The following is a 22,074-nucleotide window of genomic DNA, read 5'->3' as shown; positions in this document are numbered from 1 at the left end:
GCAGGCCTGTAGGCAAGAAGTGGGCATGGCAGGGATGACCAGAACATGAGGCTGGGGTTAGTGAGAGCGGCCTTGGTACTAGGTTATGTGGAAGGGTAGGCTAGGTCGATCAGATATGGGTGTTCTGTCCCCTAGATCAATTACATTGAGTTTAGATTGCACAATTTAGTTATGTGACCATATAAAAGACTAGAGGTGTATGCTATTAAACAAAACCAGTAACTTCTCAGGAGTAGAGTTCAGGTGTCCTGAGTTATCCAAATTATCTTATGGGAACTGGTCCTTGGTCCTTAGATGATAAAGTTGGTGGTGATGAGTCTAACGAGTTACAAATGCCAAAGTTCAGCAATAATTTTATATTCATAAACAATTGGTTACGGGTTAGTGTATGTGGGATTACATAGGATGTACTATATAAACAAAAATAAAGCCCACCCCCATATTATTGGGGTTATTATTAAAGGGGCACTAAGCTAAAAAAGAATATTGACTAGCATTATCTAGAGCAGTGGTTCCCCAACTCGTCCTCATGCAATGCCGCCAGTGCTTGTTCTCCAGGTCTGCTCACAGAATCGCAGATGTAGTAATTACAGTAGCTCCACCTGTGGATCTTTTTAGAATGTGTCCGTGAGTAATGAGTACACCTGTGCTTCTGCCGAGCAACCTGTAAACCGTGAACTGTTGGGGGTCCTTAAGGGCCGAGTTTGGGAACCAATGATCTAACCCTAGGGGAAGAATTAATGACTTGGTTCCATCAGGACCTCGCTCGTTGCTACACGGTGAGTTACCGTTTGCACATCCCCCATAAGATCGGCATCCTCCCAGAAACCAGGTATAGTCCTATATTACAAAGATAGGAATTTGTTTCTAAATATTTTCATCTGATTAAATGCTAGGGGAAAGCTAAAATACAGGGTAAGAGTCCCCCAGGTGGCAGGGCGTCCTCTGTTACTAGAACGCTCTTGTTGCTATTTAGTTGCCTGGTTTGTCATTATGTCATTCTTTATTGTGATGATGTGTAATTACAGCTTAGGAGGAGCGTAGAGCTTGGTGTAAACACAAGACACTGAATCACCCCTGCAGTCCACTACCCAGAATGCAAACCTCTGCCAATATAGGGTTAAATCCCACACATCAAGCACAAGCGTTCTTGCATCTGTTAATTTGCGATCACATGCTTTTGTTTTTTACATTGGTCTGGATTAATTATGCCTTAGTCGTTAGCTAAGAACATTGGGCCTGATTCTGGGTGGTTTGCAAAAAGCAAACTCCTTCTTTAATGGACAAAACCATGCTGCACTGCAGTGGGGCAGATGTAACATGCACAGAGTGAGTTAGATTTGGGTGGGGTGTGTTCAAGCTGAAATCTAAATTGCAGTGTAAAATGAAAGCCGCCAGTATTTACCCTGCACAGAAACAATAAAGCACCCAAATGTAACTATCTCTGCACCTGTTACATCTGCCCCACCTGCAGTGCAGCATGGTTTTGTCCATTAAATAAGTTGTTTGCTTTTTAAAATAAGAATCAGGCCCAATATCTGGTCATGTTTATAGTGTTCTGCAAAGGGGATGCGGTCATTTGGTCGAATGCATTATGGTCGAATGTCATTACATCGAATCCATTAGGTCGAATTGCTAAAAGGTCGACATGATTCTAGGTCGACATGGGAAAAGGTCGAAATGATTCTAGGTCGAAAGGTCATTAGTTCGACAGGTCATTAGGTCGACAAGGTCATTAGTTCTACATTGTCTAGGTCAACATTCACAAAGTCGACATGGGGTTTTTCACTGTTTTTTGAGCCGACGTGCTGACAGGCGGTATTTCATGCCCTACCATCCACTAGGGCGTGGTGGGAGAATAAAATAGTGTGCCGAGCGTAGCGAGGCACCGTGCCCGACGCATTGCGAGCGCAGCGAGCGATGCGAGGGGATGCAGTGCACTTTAAACTGTGTCCATGTCGACTGTGTTGACATTCAGGTAAAAAAACAGTGAAAAACCCCATGTCGACTTTGTGAATGTCGACCTAGACAATGTCGAACTAATGACCTTGTCGACCTAATGACCTGTCGAACTAATGACCTTTCGACCTAGAATCATTTCGACCTTTTCCCATGTCGACCTAGAATCATGTCGACCTTTTAGCAATTCGACCTAATGGATTCGATGTAATGACATTCGACCATAATGCATTCGACCAAACGATCCCAACCCGTCCCATTATAACTGTTGGGAATGTTAACTGCAGAGTATTACCCCCCCCCCCCCCCCGCCCCTCTCATTTACATTTCAGAGTGCATCCCCTCCCCATGCTATTCCCCCTCTGTAGCAAGTTGCCAAATATGGGAGACTTGCCCACTTTCCCAGGTGACATGGTAGCACCAAGCGCCTTTCTATGCACCTTTTTCCTTTTTAAAATGCATCTTATTTCACATTAACCAATATGATGCGCAAACAGCTTCTGCTGAGTAAAGTGATATGCAGCATGCCTATATTCTTTTTGTTACTGTATCTGCATAGGAAACGCTACATTACAGTGTTTTCCTAGAAAAAAAGTGCTACTTATGCAGATTTAGTCCTATTCATGCACAGAATATAGGCATGCTGCATATTATTTTACTCAACAGAAGCTGCTTGTGTGTACTATCTGCCTTTGTGAATAAAACACATTTTAAAGAAAAAAGATGCACAAAAAAAACACCCGGCACTATGGAGTCACATGATGCTCAAGCATTATGGGCCTCATTCTAGTTGACTCGGACGGATGTGTATTTTCGGACGGGCACCCAGTGTTCTTAGCCCCGCCTACCGTACGGATCGCTCACACCGTCCGAGATAAGGCGCCGACCGAACGGACCGCGAGTGGATGTTTCATGTGAACAACTCCCCCATCTGTGGGAACCTCCCCCATTCTCCGATGGTTGCCGACCATGGAATGATGGACCGAGTGGTCAGGCAGCACCGAGTGCTCCAGAGCACACGGACATTTCTCCCTGCGAAAGCAGGAATATGTGCGGGCAGCATACGCATATGTTAATGAGCCCAAACAGCCTTCACGCCCCTCTCCACCCCCTGCTCGGATGATTCCGACCGATCGTTTTCTGTACGGAATTCACGCCGTATTCGGACGTGCGCTGCGTTCGCACATGCACATAAAACGCCTCTGCACATGCGCAAACACAATACATCGGCCGTCCGACCGAACACGCAGCCTTCCGACTCAATCAGAATAAGGGCCTTTGTGTAACATGATGTATAGGGCACATGGAGGCTAGATTTATGTGGGCACATCTGTATGTACTGTGTGTGTATATGTATAATTAAATGCATCTTCACTTTATTTCTAATGATTTGATCTGTGCTTGAACACTAGTAATAAGAAGATGCAACTTCTTTTAAATGACACAATTTCCTTGTGTGTAAATGACACAATCTTTAAAGAGATAATGAATTTCCATGTGGCCTGGGGATTGTGGTGTTCAAAGGTTCCACAATTAGTTTCTGAAACATTTTAGAGGAAAGCGACTCTTGAAAGCAGAAAGCTGTGATCTGTGGGAACACGCGCCGGCTCGTTAGATGTATGTAATGCACGTATAACCGTCTGGCTTCCTATTGGCAGATGCCGAGGATCTTTTTCCATTTGCTGCCTCTTTCATTCCCGCAGTGTTCGGACACCACTTTGATTGATATACGTAGCAGTTGTCAGACTTCTATACACTTCCTCTCTCAAACGTCAACTGTTGTATATTTCTTGCCACCTCCACGAGGGGCAGATGGATTTTCGTAATGTGGGAACCGCAAGTCAGGATTGTGATAGATTGGTTTTGTCTCTTTGACCGTTGGCACAATCAATTGCCTGTGACCTTTTGGGGTAGACCTACTGACTGTCTATCTCCTTGGATTTAGCATTGCCAAATAGCAAAACTGAAGCAGAGCATGCTGGGATGTGTAGTTCAACAACAGCTGGAGTGTCAAGGTTAGCCATCAAGGGTCTGTCTAGACACTGTAGACCTATCAACCGGAACCAGTCTTGATGGGCTTTTAACTAGTGCAGTTGTCGGGGAACAGGGGTAAAAATGAAATTCCTGTTGGTAATGGACGGTCGCACGGCCAAGACACAGCCGGGCATGCATATGTATCTATATGCATGCCCATCTGCCATCTGCGTCTCGGCCGTGCGACCGTCCATTACCAACAGGAATTGAATTTTCATTGCATATAGGATCTATATATAGATTCTACGGATTCGGTATGAAATCCCGACGGTCGAAATACAGAGACTGGAATCCCGACCGCCGAAATGCAGACAAGGGGGTGCCATGGATCCCCCCCCCCACCCCTTGTGGGCTCGCTACGCTTGGAACACTATTTTATTCTCCCTCTATGGGTGTAGTGGACACCCATAGAGGGACAAAGGGTCGGGATTCCAACCGCCTGATTCCACAGTATATGCATGCCTGACTGTGTGTGTGTGTGTTACAGTACTTTAGTGTACAAGGACCTGGCTCAGTGCAGTGCGTCAGGCCCTTCTATGTAACACGCTTCCCTGCAGGGCCGCCGGCAGGGGGGTGCTATGGGTACAACTGTGCCAGGCCCGGGCGCTCTGACAGAGGGTAGAGCCCGGGCAGAAGCCCGCCAGCACCCCCATTCACTGCAGCAGCCCTCGCCCGTGGGTCAGCTGGCTGCCATCCCCCACTACACAGCGACAGGCTTACTAAAAGTTGCTGCCAAAGCCCCCACTCATGATACTCACTCACGCTCTACCTTGACACCCCCCAAGGAACAACAGCATGTCTAGGGGCAACACGTCATTGTCGCTCTCCCTTCACTACCCGCGAGATGACTGTACATGACTTTAATGGTCGCTGTTAATGAACAGCTGACTCCTCCGGTGCGTATAAATGCAGTGTGTGGGGGCTCAGGTACGGCCACCCTGTTGCCCCTCCCTTATTCAGGCTCTGTAGCTTAGTTATTCATCCAAATGTAACTATCCTACTACCAGTGTGTATTTGGAGTACAGGAGAAAGCCAGAGCCCTGGTGGAAACTTAAACAAACGCTGGGAGAATCAATGTACATTGGGCCTGATTCAGACCAGCCTCACGAACAGGTCAGCGCTGCCCACCACCCCAAGGAATGCCCGACCATTGAATGATTTTTCTCGCCTTCGTTAATTAGTCAGTCTAAACTGACTTTTATTTCTGCCGCAGATCGCCAAAAATGACTGACCAGAGGCGTAACTAATATTGTGGCGCCCCCCCTGCCAAAAAATTACCTTACCCCTCCGCATGCCGCCGCCGGCCCCGCATTCAGTCCGGCACCGCAGATAGCCTCCGGGCTCCGTCTCCTGTAGTAATGAAAAATGACACGACAAAATGGCTGCCCCCGTACAGCAGACGGCGGCGGCCTCCTCTAGCATCCTTAAAAACTGTCTGCTATTAGGGGGCAGCCATTTTGTCGGGTCGGGGTCTGACCAGAGTGCCCGGGCGGTGGCTGCCTTACGGTAGCTACGCCTCTGTGACTGACGTCATGCACACATTATAGCTATACCAGACCCAAAAAAGGTCAACACTTTTTTATTTTGTGTGTATCCACACACAAAATAAACCATGGAACCGTGTACATTCGTGGGCTGGAGTCACTTGCCATGATTCTGGACAATCCACGTGTATGGTAAATGATGAAAAAGTTGAAGAAAAAACGTATCAACCATATGTATGCAGACTGCTGTCAAGTCGACAATTTACATGTTGACCTTTTAATCATTCCATCCTTTTGTACCTGTCTACCTGATGCATGTCGACCTATTGACCGTTGACCAATTGTCCTGCTACTGTTTTGGTCGATATCCGTGGAGGCTCCAGAGGAGGGGCTGCAGCACAGTGCTAAATACAAAAAGGGGAGCCACACCCACTGCCAGTGAGTCAGTTTTGGAATGGCAGTTGGTGTGGTTCCCGTGTTTGAATTTTGAAAAATGCTGCAGCTCTAAACAACCCACCCCCCCACCCCCTTCCTGGAGCCGCCACTGGTGGTTATCTAGACCACAGTGCTGTAAGTTATCCACTGTGGCAGTAGTGCTGTTCATTAGAGTGCAAGCTTCTGGAATCCCATAACGCAATGTTACCCATCTCTTATTAGTTGTTGTCTAGAATGGTGTACCCCTACCTCTAGTAAGTGCGTCATTGCCATGCATTTGTTACAGACCTCACCGACATGTATAAACTTGCTGTATCTGGGATCAGAGAACTGAGCAGGGAGAGAAAACCACTTAATATGAATGAAAATCAATATCTGTATCTTTATGGATATTCGGGGGGTAACTGTATCTCTTGTAATGGATCTCTGATTGGTGTTAGTATGATGTCACCTTAATGGGCTTAAGGGGAATCTAGAACCTCTAACTCAATTCCATGAGCTTGCTTTATTTTAAACCAATAGCAACTGAAAATTCTAAGAAAGAAATGTATATGAACAGCTGGGGATTGTGGGTAATAATGGGAGGCGAAGGCTATAAACAACATATAGTACCACGCTGTATGCTGTTGGTAGTTGCTGTGCATGGATCTCTCATTTTTAGTTTTCATGATTTAGGACCTCAGTGACCTGTGACACCAATGGGGTAATTTCAGTTAAGAGGGTCACTAAAACAGCATCAATTTGCACTTTAGTAACAATATGGGGCTACAAAGTAAATTTGCGCATATTAGGAGCAAAATCAGGGTGACAAAGGGCTGGCATTGCAAGGTAATCTGAATGGCGCACCTCCCCCAGTGGCACGTGATACTTGGGGGGAGGATGCAGCAATGGGAAGTAAATGCTCATGGTGGAGGGGGGATGAGGTTGGCGCTGCTTTGGCGATCAGGGTGCCCCAACACGAAGGGGGCAGTAACATGATAGGGGGAGACTGATAATGTTGGCCTACGGGCTGTCTGACCCTAAAATCACCTCTCCACCTCTCCCATGTCATCCATTAATTGAATAAACCCCCATATGAGTTTATATCTGTACTATATGAATGACTGGGCTAAAAAAATAGGGATAAGCAAATTGGTTTAGAGGAAGATGTCTCTAAATAAATGCTAGGTAAAATCTGATTACTACGGGCGACACTTCCAATTGGACTATACGCTTTCTGTTTATACAATATTAACAACACTTTATAATAGCAATAATATTGACCCTTTGAGTGCCCACATCTCTGAGAGAGGTGCAAAATACCCGCTTAAAATACCAGCGTCGCTCACATTTGTTATATAAATTCAAATAAATGTTGTTTAAAAAAAATACATATATTTCCTATGCAAGGTAAACATGACAGGTCATTATAATGAATTAAAAATGTTTGCTTGGCATTTTTCACACCTCTTTTGACAAATTGAATTCGCACTCAAAGGGTTAAGTAGCTCATTGATCGACGAATAATGAAACTCGTTATGTATGATAACTGGCGCTCCTAGCCAATCAGCTCCCGACTCTCATGTGTTCAGGAAATAACCGCTAGCTTGCTGGTTCCACTATTGGAAAAGAATTGCCATTGGGAAATTACAATTCCATATTCTTCAACTGTGTTACTAAAGTGAAGCGCAGCCCACATCTAGCGATCATTACTAAAGGCCATTTTCTAACGTAAACCTCTTATCAGACCATCAATTCATTATTAACAAGGCAAAGGGCTTCTTCAACTGTGTATAGGCAATATGACCACTTTAAATTTATATATGGATCCACTATGGTCTGTTCCGTCTGGCGCACTAATCATTTTGCTTGTATAGGGCTCATTCTCCCAAAAGACTCAAGGCTCTTGACAGATCATATCATATTAGATCTTCAGAACTGTACAGAATCAGTCTACATCGGCTCCTACTGGGCAAGATATGGCGAGGGCGGTAGCCGGGGGTTGGCCAAAAGGGTCTCAAACCGAAGCTTCTGCAGAGACAACCTGCACGTGGGAAATGACTGGATAAGACATAAGTCATGAACACCATCACGACACATTGTCACCCATCTCTCCCCCTCAAACAGATTTAACAGGCAACTAGGGTTGACATTATGTGGTTGACACAAGCAAAATGTCAACACGTGAAATGGTCAACCATTATTTTTTCGTGGTTTTTTTGGTGGTAATTTGTACACTTCAGCTCGTGGATCCCCAATCAGTGTACCACGTATCCTTGCCAGGCTTCAGGCCACTTTGCTGTGTACGTGGCTGGTAAAGTGCGGAAAAGTTCCAAAAATGTAGGAAGAAATCATGAAAACTGTTGACCTGCTGCTTGTGTCTACCTTTACTTTATGACTTCCTTGTGCACACCAACCAAAGACACCGTTGACCCATCATCCAGATCTCGCTGGGGACTAGGCAAAGATTGGTTGCTACTGTGTTTTTATACCACAATTGTGCGACTTCCTAACGGTCCCCTAGCTTGGGGATTTATTTGATGGAATAGACTATATCATTGGTGCCCTGGGAATTACTGTAGCATTTTTACACCCTATAGTTTTATAATGTGACTCTCTCTCTTCACGAGCGCCGGTGTCTAGTTGGACATCGTCAAAGCTTCTTGCAATCGAGAACAGCGCTGTTTTTGTGGTGCATTCTGCCGCAATGTGCTGCCTGCTCAAACTGAATGATTGCATTACGCCAGAATATTTATGCATGTTTGGAAACATAACACCGTGACATGTAAACCAATCTCCGATGCAATAATGGCCCTTTTCACTTAATGTTTTTCCATTTGCGAGTCTGATTGCCATTTCATTTATTTTCCCTGGTACATGGAATCTGGAATAATCGCCGCGTGTCACTGTCATTTCTCAGTCGTGTGCGAGCTGCCTGGTAGCAGCGACATCAAAGGGCAGGTTCTAGGCTGCTGACACAGTGCAGCTATGTGTAATCCCTACAGGGTATAGTGCAATAAACACAGGGCGGGCCGGAGTCTGACAGACGCAGCAAATTCTCACTCATTACCGCCGTCTTTCTAATGATTTTTTTTTGTGCCACAAATGTTTCTGAATTGATGTTAACTTTTTTGTTTTTGTGTTGATTCTAAAATCTTTATGTAAAAACAAAACAAAAACTTTTCACCTCTTAAACTGGCTGTACACTAGGGCGATTTAGAATCGCAGATATTTTGCATGCGCTCCTGTCGCCCGCTAAGAGATCCAGGCAGCTCAAGGAGGGGGATTGTGTGGCACTTCTCCAAGGGGAGATGTCATACAAGTGTATGGGGGGCCTCAAGGGATCAAGGAGAGTATTCAGTGTCTGACAGGGGTGTGAAGGGCCAACAGAGGGAATGCTGTGGTAAGGGACCATGTTTAGGGGGTGTGGCCAGTCTCCAGAGGGGGTGTGACCAGCCACCACAATGGTTTGCCTGACCATTAAAGAGCATAATTGCCAATATACGGGTTGCTCCTGGCTTGGGATGGCAGGGGGAGTGGTGAGGCATTTTGGGGCATGGTTTGTGACACTGGGTAGGGGTATGTCCACAAAATCGCATCATCGCTGACCTGACCCCGCTACACAATGTCGAGATTACAGGCAGGGATGGGGCCTTGATGATGTAATTCACTGCAAATTGGGTAATCCACCCCCGGCTGTGGAAGGAAAGCAGGGGGCCTGTGGATGGTGGTGGCTGGCCCAGAGAGTTGCCCACTTAATTGGGGGCAGGAGTAGACTGTAGACGATACGCCACACAGTACAGTAAATCATAATAATGCAAGTTCACAGCCTTGAAGATGATCCCAGGTGGGGGCCCAACTGGGAATTTCCCTGGGGTAATTTATCAAAGCTTGGATAGAGATAAAATTGTGAGAGATAAAGTATAAACTAATCCGCTTCTAACTGTTGTTTTTCAAACTGTCTCTATTGATGATATCCAAGCTTAACCTCTTGGGGGAAATGTATCAAAGCATCTGAAGATACAAAGAATAGAAGTTGCCCATGGCAACCAATAAGCTTCTGTTATTTTATTCAAGGTGCTAGATAAAGGAGTTAGAAGCTGATTGGTTACTCTAAAGGCAACCTTTGATACATCTCACCTTGTGCATCAGAAATTGTCAAACCGGAAACACATCTGTTGATATTGCAGGTTGCACTGCAGGCGCATATAGTTTATGTACCTCTAGGAAGTTGTCATAGGTGTTCGAGCAGTACACAGTGGGGGTGATTCTGGTTGGTTTTCAGAAGCAAACTCCTTCTTTAATGGACAAAACCATGTGCACTGCAGGTGGGGCAGATGCAACATGTGCAGAGAGTTGGATTTGGGGGAGTTATTTTGTTTCTGTGCAGAGTAAATACTGGCTGCTTTATTCTTACACTGCAATTTAGATTTCAGTTTGAACGTCCACCTCCTCACCCATTCCAACTCTCTCTGCAGATGTTACATCTGCCCCACCTGCAGTGCACATGGTTTTGTCCATTAAAGAAGGAATTTGCTTGTGCAAACCAACCAGAATTCCCCCCCCCCCCCCCAAGTATCACTGTCCATTGTCACTTATACTGCAACCGGAGCATTACAAACCGGGACATGTTCCTCCTTATTATCCACTCGGTGCGTGAGTGCATAGGAACAGTTGTGTCTGGCTATACGCATTTCGCCACTTGCATAGACTGCAGGCTCACAATCATAGATAACTGCCCAACAAGTAACCTGGGAAAGGTTAGAGGTTGCACTATGATCTGTTGATATTTTATCTTCCTCTTATTTTTTTTAAACCATTGACATCCTTCCATTCAATTATTTATTCTAATTGTTCTTATTTTACTTTACAGCCAATTATGGGACGAATCCATCGTGCAAAGGTTGCCTGTCGTGCTCGAAGGACAACGGGTGCATCCGATGCCAGCCGAAGCTGTTCTTCTTCCTGCGGAGGGAAGGGATGAGACAGTTTGGAGAGTGCTTGCATTCCTGTCCTTCAGGATACTATGGACTACGATCGCCCGACATGAACAGATGTTCAAGTAAGAGGATTTATGGCCTACGTCTCTGTTTGATGTGATAGTCCGCGGTCAATCCCACCCAAAGTTATTGCATTGGAGCATGTACGTCCAACGTTGAATCCTTTTAGTTTCCCTTGCAAAATCAGTTGGGTATGCGTTAGAATGTATTGTCACGTTTTAATAGGGCCGTATAACAAACCCTACCCCCACTTGTCACCCACACCTGTGCGACCTGAGATAAGTCACCCGTTACGTTCTGCAACAGTAATTATTTATTTTTCTTCGGTTTATTGTATATTACTGTATACTGAATTGCAGTTTCCTAAAATGCTGTGATAGTGTAAGCCTAATATAAAGGGGTACATAAGCTCCTTTGCAACATTAATTTAAATTGAAGTTAGAATTGGATTTTTTGGGCGCTTTGTGTCATTATGTCCATATTGCAAGTCTGCATAGACTGTGTTGGCATCAGTAAAGTGTTGACATGATTAGAATGTCAACAAGAACATTCTTGTAGGAGACTTTCAAATTTTTTTTTATTATTATTTTATTTACTTTAATTTTATTGTCCTGCCCACTTCCTACTGAAACAGGCAAAATGTGGGAGGCTAAATTACACTTCCGTCCCCTTCACCCTCTCCCTGCCACCCTCTGCCTCTCCCTGTCACCTTCTCCTTCTCCCTGTCACCCACTGCTGTGTTGCATATTGTGATCTTGTTTTGGGGTGAAAGAGGGGGGTCCCAATCATATTGTTGCACTGTGGCTCACCACCATAGGCATGCAGATGGGGGTTCCGGGTGTTCCCAGGCACGCCCTAATATCAAACACACCCCTCTCTGCTGATGCATCTGGCCTGCAACCCACAGCGGTCGCAGCGCCGCACTCACATTCTGTCGCTGGAAACCCTTCCAAAATGGCCACTGCCTTGGAGGAGACAGACATGAGAGGTCCGGCCGATGACAGGAGTGCAGAGTGCTTTTAGTAACACCCAGGCAACTAGCATGCAAGTCCACTTGGCAACAAGCATGCAGCCCCTCGCCCTGACAACAAGCCTATAACTCCCCCCATGGCAATTCGCATGTAACTGCCCCTAGCAACTAGCATGTAACTGCCCCCTAGCAATGAGCATGTAGCTCCCCAAAAAGCATGTAACTTCCACCGTTGCAATCCCCCGTGGCAATGAGAATAACATCCTCCCCCAGGCAAGCAGTATGTAACTCTTGGCAATGAGCATGTAGGTAAGCTTCACTTAATATGTAAAAGGCATTATGGTGTGTAGTATAATTTGTAGTAGGAATTACATTGTGTGGTATAATGTGTACTGGGCATTACGGTGTGTGGCATTATGTGTAATGGGTATTGCGGTCTCAGGTATTATGTGTAATGGACATTACGGTGTGCGGCATTATGTGTTATGAGCATTACGGTGTGTGTCATTATGTGTAATGGGCATTACGGTGTGTGTCATTATGTGTAATGGGCATTATGGTGTGTGTCATTATGTGTAATGAGAAATACAGTGTGTGGCATTATATGTAATGGGTATTACAGTGTGTGGCATTGTATGTAATGGGTATTACAGTTTGTAGTAATGGGGATGTGCTTTTTTGGTAACCTTTAAAAAAAAATGGTGTGGGGTCCTCCTCCCTCAGCATAACTAGACTCAGGCTCAGTTTCCCAGATACGGGCAGGGGAGGGGGGGGGGGGGGGGAGTGATGGGTAACCCCGTATTTAAGGGACCAGGCTCTTGGACTGGTCCTTGTTCCAAAAATATGGGGGACAAAATGAGTAGGGGTCCCCCCCTGTATTTTTAAACCAGGACCGGGCTGCAACAGCCGGCAGTGTCATGCCACAGCTGTGGGGACACTTTTTATACAAGGTCCCCTAACGGGTTGATGGTTTTTGTGTAAAGAAAAAAAATTGATTTTCAATTTTACATTGGGTTATGCAGTGAAACTTGGGCAACCGCAAGTCCCAGCATGCAGGGCATTAATGAGCTTGCTGGGACTTGTAGTCCCACTGCATAACCAATGTAGAAATAAATGCACACACACTCCACGGAAAGTACACTTTTATTCACATACATGCAAACACACACTCAATCAGACATACTCACCATACCTGGTACCCACGCTTGATAGGTATCGGCTTCTCCGGTAGAGGGTTCAGGGATAAAAAATGAAAAAACTCATGTCTCTATCCCCCGGACTAGAGGAGCCGCATAACTGTCACATCTTTTGACCATTAAGGGAATCCCAGGGACGTGCGTCATGGTAACACCATTGACCTCAGTCATTGGGACTCCCCTAAACCAATTCAGGGCTCAGCTTAGCCCTGATTGGATGTAGGCATTTCCATGGAGACACTTACATCCAATCAGGTCTGACCTCCTCCGGAGCAGAGCACTATGACAAAACATCTGGATGTGAATTTGAATTGTTTTTTTTTTTTTTTTATTGGGTCACAGCGTAAGGTGCAATTTTTACTGAAAATTGCACACTATTACATGTGCAATTTTTACCAAACGTGCGATGTCGGAGAAAAATCGCACATTCTTAGAAATCGCACCCTATTACATCTTGGCCAATATCTCTGAATCCCGCATTGCATGTTGGGAAATCTAGGCAGATTGCCTGTATCCATCACTTGGCGTAAGTAGCTGCCAACAATGGTGTAAATAGGGGGCCTTTACTAACTTTTGCTATGGGGCCTATGAATATCTAGGTACGCCTCTGGCCGCCAATGATATCAGTGCACGTTTGCAGCAGCACAATCCTTGTGACCCACCTCCGAAAAGCCCGCCGTTCCTGTCCTTGGGATTCTAATCCTATTTGCTAATGCCCTGTTAGTGCCTAACACCACCCACACAGCCGCAAGAGAGAATATGGCTGACCTATGCGTCACTCTGGGACGGCCGCAGTTTGTCACCGTTGCCCATGTTCTGCTGCGGATCATGCGCACTGCGAGAAATGGCCGCTCCATATGAAATCATGACCTACACACAAGCCCTAGTACAAATCTGCATGCATACACTGACACACGTGCTTAGCTTGTCCATTACTGGCCGATGGAAAAGTCAATGTATTGAATTGTTCTTTCATGAACTGATTTTTTTATTTAATCTTTAGAGATAATGTCACTCCCTGTCTTCAGGGCTTCAGTTTAAGAAAAGACAAAACGTTTCCTTTTGTACATTGTTCAGCCTAAAGAATCTATATGATCCTCGGAGTGTTTCCGACTGACGTGCAGTGAAGCCGTTCACATGATCTGCCAGCCGTGTACAGAGCGCTGACTGTACAATCAGCTGCCTGAGAGGCTCGCTCTCCCTTTTCATGACAATATATTGATGTCTTCCCTTTGCTGCTGTCACAGTATGACAACCTGCGAACAAAACCTTCATTATCCTGCTCTGCTTTTTCCAACAATACATGTCAGAAGCGGAATGATCGCAGCGTCGGCATGACGTCGTGGAAAGAGCCCTTTTTGGACCACATGAATAAAACCAGTTTTCAGAAATTCTTCATTTTAGTATAGAGTCAATATGGCTTGTTTAAAAAAGGTATTGTCAGGCCGATGTGTGCTTGTGGATTTTATCGGCTGTCCTTCATTTCCGGGAGAGTCGCCGACTTTGAAGGTGTGTCCCTCCTTCATAGCCCTATTTTTTGTCATTTGTCATCTATTTTGATTCTTACGGCTTCATAATTGAATGCATATTGAAGTGGGTTTCTTGCGAATAAAATGAAGATCATTTTGACGCCGCAGATGTGTCCTCCTACACCTAGCCTCTATGTAGTACAAGATGCCTGGCAGGTTCCGTACTGCTCTGCTAACATCACTTGTCTTTTCTTGCCGAAAATGTGTCTAAAGGCCCCATACATGCGATCTGGGCACATTTCATCCAATTCCGACGCATCAAGCTGAATAAATCGAATAAAAAGTGACGAATCGCGTTTTTTTAATCTCCGAACCCGATGCGCAGGACCACACCTCAGATCGGAGCCGGAGATCTCAAGGGCTGCACTAAGGCCTGGTACACACCAGAACGATCCTGATTGTTAGTAGATCGTTAGCAGATTGTGTGATGCTCGCACGATCTGTTGGAGCACACAATCTGCTAACGATCTGCATCCAATCTGATCCCAATCCGATCTGAGTCAGTATCCAGTTGAATGGATCTTTTATAGATCCTCACTGCAGCAGGTAGGATCTGTAAAACGACCAAACGACAGCGGGGACGCGCATCGGATTGGAATCGGATCGGAATTGGACCTAAACATGCCCAATCTACATACAATCTGCATCCAATCGGTCGGAATTGGATCCAGATTGATGGAATTGAGCCCTAATCGTTCTGGTGTGTACCCCCCCTAAGGATTTTCCATTGCTGGGATGACATGCGATATCGTATTCGGTCCTTCTGAATACAATATATAACATGTGATCGTGCAGCTTCCCATATGGTTCTCTCCGAGATGTCGCAGTATTTCATGGCCAATGTGACTAGGATACACAGAGAATGTGGGCAATGGGACTAGGAAGCACAAGGAGAATGTGGGCAATGGGACTAGGAAGCACAAGGAGAATGTGGGCAATGGGACTAGGACGCACAAGGAGAATGTGGGCAATGGGACTAGGAAGCACAAGGAGAATGTGGGCAATGGGACTAGGAAGCACAAGGAGAATGTGGGCAATGGGACTAGGTAGCACAAGGAGAATGCGGGCAATGGGACTAGGTAGCACAAGGAGAATGTGGGCAATGGGACTAGGAAGCACAAGGAGAATGTGGGCAATGGGACTAGGACGCACAAGGAGAATGTGGGCAATGGGACTAGGACGCACAAGGAGAATGTGGGCAATGGGACTAGGATGCATGACGAGAATGTGGGCAATGGGACTAGGATGCATGACGAGAATGTGGGCAAAGGGACTTGGATGCAGACGAGAATGTGGGCAATGTGTCTAGGACGCACTGGGAAAATGTGGGGAATGGGACTAGGATGCATGGGAAGAATGTGGGCAATGGGACTAGGACACATGGGAAGATTGTGGGCAGTGGGATTTAGGATGCATGGGAACATGTGGGCAATGGGACTAGGACGCCCGGGGAGAATGTGGGCAATGGGACTAGGAGGCATGAGGAGACTGTAGGCAATGGGACTAGGATGCACAGGGAGAATGTGGGCAATGGGACTAGGAGGCACGAGGAGACTATAGGCAATGGGACTAGGAGGCATGAGGAGAATGTGAGCAATGGGACTAGGATGCACAGGGAGAATGTAGGCAATGGGACTAGGATGCACAGGGAGAATGTAGGCAGTGGGACTAGGATGCATAGGGAGAATGTTAGCAATGGGACTAGGATGCACAGGGAGAATGTAGGCAATGGGACTAGGATGCACAGGGAGAATGTAGGCAGTGGGACTAGGATGCACAAGGAGACTGTAGGCAATGGGACTAGGATGCACAAGGAGACTGTAGGCAATGGGACTAGGATGCACAGGGAGAATGTAGGCAATGGGACTATGATGCATGAGAAGAACAAAAGTAGTAATCTAAACCATTTTACATCATACGTGTGAGAAATCATCTTTAGAACTTCAACAACCTGTTCACCAAGTGCCTCATATGCCCGTACGGGTAATCCTATTGAGAGTTAATCTCGCGGAAGGGGGATCTGTACTACTTTTTCATAATAAATTGTTGGTCTGCTGATGGATCCACACTGTGTTTGCCATGTTATAATTGATCAAAAGATAACGGCAGATGTTATTACTCATTATTACAGTCTCGGAAAGTATCGCTGGATTTGGCCGTGTGCCAGGCTTCCCAGACAGAGTAATAGAAAGTCTAAATGTCACTTTGCTTCAATCGTCTTATCCAATCGCCTTTGATGTCGCTGCGAGTTTGGCATAACTGGCTAATCTGGCTTTTGTTCAGCCCTTCGCCGCGAACACATCATTTCTGTAATTGTCTTGTACGTTGTCTGTAGGTTTCTTTCTTTTTAGTCTTCATTCACTGTATTATTCGAACTGACCTCTGAACAAATTGTTGTTGATTATTTGTGTCAGAGTTAATCTAGATAAACCCGTATGGTAATTCCCAAATGGTCTATGTACAGTTTAGGCTTTAATCTGGTTTGTATGATGAGTTCATTAAAAAGCAAAAGTAATTTCACGTTACCTTTCCCTAATCTGAGCTGCTATATATTTATATAGCCACATTTGGGGCAGCACAGGCGGAGTAATGATTTGTGCATTACTGCCTCACAGTGCTGAGGCCATGGGGCCAGTTCCCACCATGGCCTTAACTGTTTGGAGTTTGTATGTTCCACGGTAATATTGTGTGGGTTTCCTCCAACAATCCCAAAATATATACTGGTAGGTTACGTGGGAATATAGAGTGTAAGCTCCATTGTCACAAGGACTGATGTGAATGACCAAATATTATTTGAAAATTGTAAAGCGCAATGGAAATTGCTGCGCTATATAAGAAACTGTAAATAAATACAGCGCTGTGGATTTATGTGTGCATTAAACCAATGTTCAGGAGGGTTCAGCCCATTATCGAACCTTGTGAAGGCAGGAAGGTTATTTCTCCTTGCTACTGGAGTATGTCCTCTCCTCCACAGCCGCTCCCAGAATTCCATGAGTAATATCATGGCTGCCCTGGTGTTCTGCACAAAACGGGAGGGAACCGAACACCAGCCACACTGTGCAGATCGTGGGCAGTATGCAATGCTCCCGATTCGTCAATTTTTTTTAGGGCGAATCTGGCTGTTTTCACTCCTTGCGGTGAATCTTTTTCACTGAAAATCTGATTCACCCTATTCAATGTTCACTTAAAGCGAACAGTGAATGCCGGCCAGTTCTCCATTTCATGCTTGCTGCAATTCTCTGGTGTATTTCAATGGGGTTTTCACTGGGATTCGCCAAGAGTGTATTCAATGCTAGGATGGAGAACTGCTTTCAGCATGATTTTCGCCATGATTCACCGTTTTGCGTTCAACATCTTTTTAAGGTGAACTGGAAAGTGATCTTTTAAAATAGGCTTTTTTTTTTCAAAAAATCAGATTTTTTTTTCTTCTGTGAAGGGACATGCTATTTTTATTCATGTGCTTGGAGCACATGAATATATATTTAATTTTTATTTATAGTATTTTTTTAACATTTTTTTTTAAACACATTCGCCAGCAGGGGGCCGGGAGCCGCTCATTACATATTCATATATTCACTTCACACTGCTCCCGCTCATTACATATGCACGAGCGGGAGCAGTGCAGCGGCGCCCTACCTGTGTCCCCTGCCAGCTCTCCCGGGGGGGCAGCTTCTGCTCCCTGTGTCCCCTGGAGCCCTCCTCCCGCCAACACATTCTGGGGCAGGCAGGGAGGCTTCCATATCCCTGCCTGCCGCGGTACCCTGGCTCCCGGCGGTATTCGCCGTCAGGGGCAGCTAGCCCCTGTGCGTTGAATAGGGTGATAGGGAGGGCTGGCAGTGAATCCTGCAGCCCTCCGAAACCCTGTGAATGTGCAGCGAATCCTAAACAGGATTCACTGCACATCGCGTAATTTATCATTGAATACTGCCCAGTGAGTTGGGCAGGTGCCGTCAGATTACTGCGACCTCATTCTCAGATCACAGCACCTGAGCAATTGCCCTGCTTGCCCACCCCTAGATCCGCCAATGTTTATGGATTTAGGCAGGTAAGGGTGTGGTAATGCAGGATTCAGACATTCATTAGTCGGCCCTTGACAGTTTTGCCTGTGGCTGACTTCTGCATGCTATCAGACAGTGCTAAGGTACTAAGGCCTCTTAGAAGGAATGGCTATCAACCATGAATCATAATCTTAAATGGTTTATGGCCGATGTAGAATATTTTTGCCAGATGGTTTCCCCCCATTGATGGCACAACAGAACTAAATATTTCTTTTTCTTTATTTTCCCCAAGGTGCCATGACACTGAGCATACCTTTTGTCTCCTAACTGTGAAGCCCCACCCCCTGATTCTGATTGGCTCACGGGCCAGCCAGTCAAAGAAAATGGATGACCATCGATAGTTGAAACCATCAACGGTCATCTGTCACATAGTCTGTTACCATTGATGGCCGGTTACAATATTGCCATCGACGGTTTGCTCATTCGTGTATTGTTAGGCGCTGCGGAACCTTTGTGGCGCCATATAAATAAACAAAAATAATAATAATCTTAATGGTGCCAAGCTTCATTGCCATCGTTTCTGGGGAACGGTGTTCTAAACACCAGTACCACAAACAAACAGGTCATGTTTTCTGGATGTATTTAATGATGCACACAAAATGTAATCTGCCTTGTTGGATCAGTTATTGTTTCACCTGTTCCCGCTGATGGAAATCCAGAAAACATGACCCGCTGGGGGTACTTGAAGATTGGAGTCGAGAACCACTGGCCCGGAGCCTTAGCTGTACAGTTCATCTACAGTGTACATTAGATTTACACACTTTTTTTTTTTTTTTAAGGTGCTTTTGAGGTCTCAAATATCAGAGTGGTTGCTGGAGTTTATCACTGCGGAGTGGCTTCCTGTAGGCAAATCCTAGCGACTCTACTTCACCCACGAATATAAATAAATAAAATGTTTTTGAACAAAAGGCTCCTTTAGAGCATAAAACGCATGTGGCTCTGCCCGTATATTTCTCAGTTGACCTTGACTGCTTTATATATATAAAAAAAAAACTAAAATCTATACATTTGGAAACAGCCTCAGGGAATTTGCAAATGGTTATTTCAGAAGTTCTATATTTCTCAGACACAATGAGACCAAGATGATTTATGCAATTGACCAAGAGTGCAAGATTTGTGCCGTCTGAAATTAGTTCCAAATGCGCCGGGCTGTAGCTCCATACGCCTGTGGATGATTTGCGCTGATGCCAAATATTGGGTTTCAGAAATTAACCGCATATTCCCCATAATGCACCTGATTTATAACGTGTGTGCCCGTTGTTCTTGCAGGTAAACACATACTCAGTTTTATCTTTCATCTTTAAAAAAAAAAAAAAAATATATATATATATATATATATATATATATATATATCATTTTTTTTTTTTTTTTTTTTTACATTTACAGTACTTCTGTAGTAATTCCAGATTTGTTTTTTCATTTTTTTTTATATAAATATATATTTTTTTGCTATGGGTCCAATGCACCCATACTCACTTATAATGTATGAGGTTATGTATGAAACCTTGGGGAGTGATAAAGTAGAGAGATAACACCACCAACCACTCAGCTCTAGTGTTTGGTGGATACTTTATCTTTTTCTACTTTACCTCTCTCCAAGGGCCTTATTTTGGTTCACTCTTTCTGACAAAATCCTTCTTAGATGGACAAAACCATGTGCACTGCAGGGGGGCAGATGTAAAATGTGCAGAGATAATTAGATTTGGGTGAGTTATTTTGTTTCTGTGAAGGGAAAATACTGGCTGCTTTATTTTTACACTGCAATATAGATCTCACTTTGAAGTAAAACCCCACCCAAATCTAATTATATCTGCACAAGTTACATCTGCCCCACCTGCAGTGCACATGGTTTTGCCCATCTAAGAAGGATTTTGTCAGAAAGAGTGAACTAAAATAAGGCCCCAAGTTTTGCTACGGCTTCCCCAGTGGCAGTAGCTGTCAGTAAATATATCCTACAGTAGCTTTCAGGACTGTCCTGCTTTTTAATAGTTTAAGGGGGGTACTGAATCCAGGATTTCAACTTTCGAAATGTCCCGACCGCCAGAATCCGGGGCCGTTTTCAGTTTTTCCAACAGGAACTCGACAGCCAGAGTTCAATGTTCTGGCTGACGAGTGTTGGTGTGGGTTTTTTTTTTTTTTACAAAATGGCCGTGGATTTGACAATCCATGGCAGTTTCCGACAACACAGACTCGGAGACGGGTCTTTAGCAAGTGAGTACCAGCTGGAATGGTGAGTCCCGGCCGGGATTGAACACATTAACTGTCGATATTTCCACTGTTGGAAATATTGGAAGACATTTGAATATCTCCATAATACTTTAATTACTTTTTAGATCAAACAGGTTCATCTAGCTTTATAGTATAGATCTATAGGGACAAACAGCAAGTATTGAGCATATTGGCCAACACTAGTATGTGACCCGTAGAAATATCACGATTATAGCACTAACGATGGACCCATTCATCATCTGTGAATACATTATCGGGTAGGTGAGTTACCTTACATCCATATTCTTCCTCTGGTTATGACGCCCTGCATGGAGCATAATGGTAACTGGTTGTGGAACTTCTCATTTAGCAGTTTTTTACTTTATTAAATATATTTGTATATATATTTTTATAATGTATTCATTGACTTGTGTATATATATTTTTATAATGTATTCATTGACTTGTACATTTCCTCTTTTGACATGATGCGCTTTGCTTTCAGCACACGCGTTTCACCAGCTGTTTTATTTTCAAAAGTCTGAGATCCCAGTTTTGCTCGGTGCATTGATCATTACAGCATCCAGAGAGAAAGTTTTGCCCAGGGAAATTAGGATACAGGGCTTCGCCAATGGCTAAAACCCATAGACGAAAAATAGAAAAAATATCAAGTTCAACGCATTTTACTGAAAATTGCGGTAGGGTTCATACAAGGTCACAAATTAGAGATATTATATCACACTAGAAAAAATAGATACTTTGATGGCGTTAGCGGTGAGGTACGGATGCAGAATACCAATCAGCCTGTTCAACATTTTCATGATGGGTCAATGAAACCAGTAATATGTAATGGAACATTTGCAATATATCAGGTAGCGTTTCTCCAAGCCAAATCATTTATCTTTTTTTTTTTTTTCCTTCTTCTCGTTGTAGGGTGCAGAATCGAGAATTGCGACTCTTGTTTTAGCAGAGATTTTTGCACAAAGTGCAAATCTGGCTTTTACTCTCATAAGGGGAGATGCTTTGAGGAATGTCCGGAGGGATTTGCCCCACTGGATGATACAATGGAGTGCGTCGGTAAGTGAATCTCTCTTTATGGTAACTGCTGCGATTCTTACTTGGTTCAGCTTGAAATGCAGGAGTAAATCTTTATTACCTGAGAAATACTACAGTGATGTTTAGCTGAAAACCTGCAAAGTTCTAATGTAACAACCGATCCCGAG

General features: G+C 44.6%; 1 protein-coding gene across 1 annotated transcript in view; it reads left to right on the top strand.

The window, feature by feature from the left end:
• RSPO2 (R-spondin 2) overlaps window positions 1–22,074 on the top strand; it is an 89,273-nt gene that overhangs the window by 41,250 nt on the left and 25,949 nt on the right. Inside the window, exons 3-4 of the mRNA XM_083186696.1 lie at window positions 10,765–10,953; window positions 21,785–21,928. Coding sequence (XP_083042822.1) covers window positions 10,765–10,953; window positions 21,785–21,928 — 333 coding nt within the window. The remainder of the gene's footprint in view (window positions 1–10,764; window positions 10,954–21,784; window positions 21,929–22,074) is intronic.

Source organism: Crinia signifera, chromosome 5, assembly GCF_055691185.1.
Source record: "Crinia signifera chromosome 5, ASM5569118v1, whole genome shotgun sequence".
In the NCBI taxonomy this organism is placed as follows: domain Eukaryota; kingdom Metazoa; phylum Chordata; class Amphibia; order Anura; family Myobatrachidae; genus Crinia; species Crinia signifera.
The sequence above is the reverse complement of the archived record's forward strand: the minus strand, read 5'-3'. Positions and strand labels throughout refer to the sequence as shown.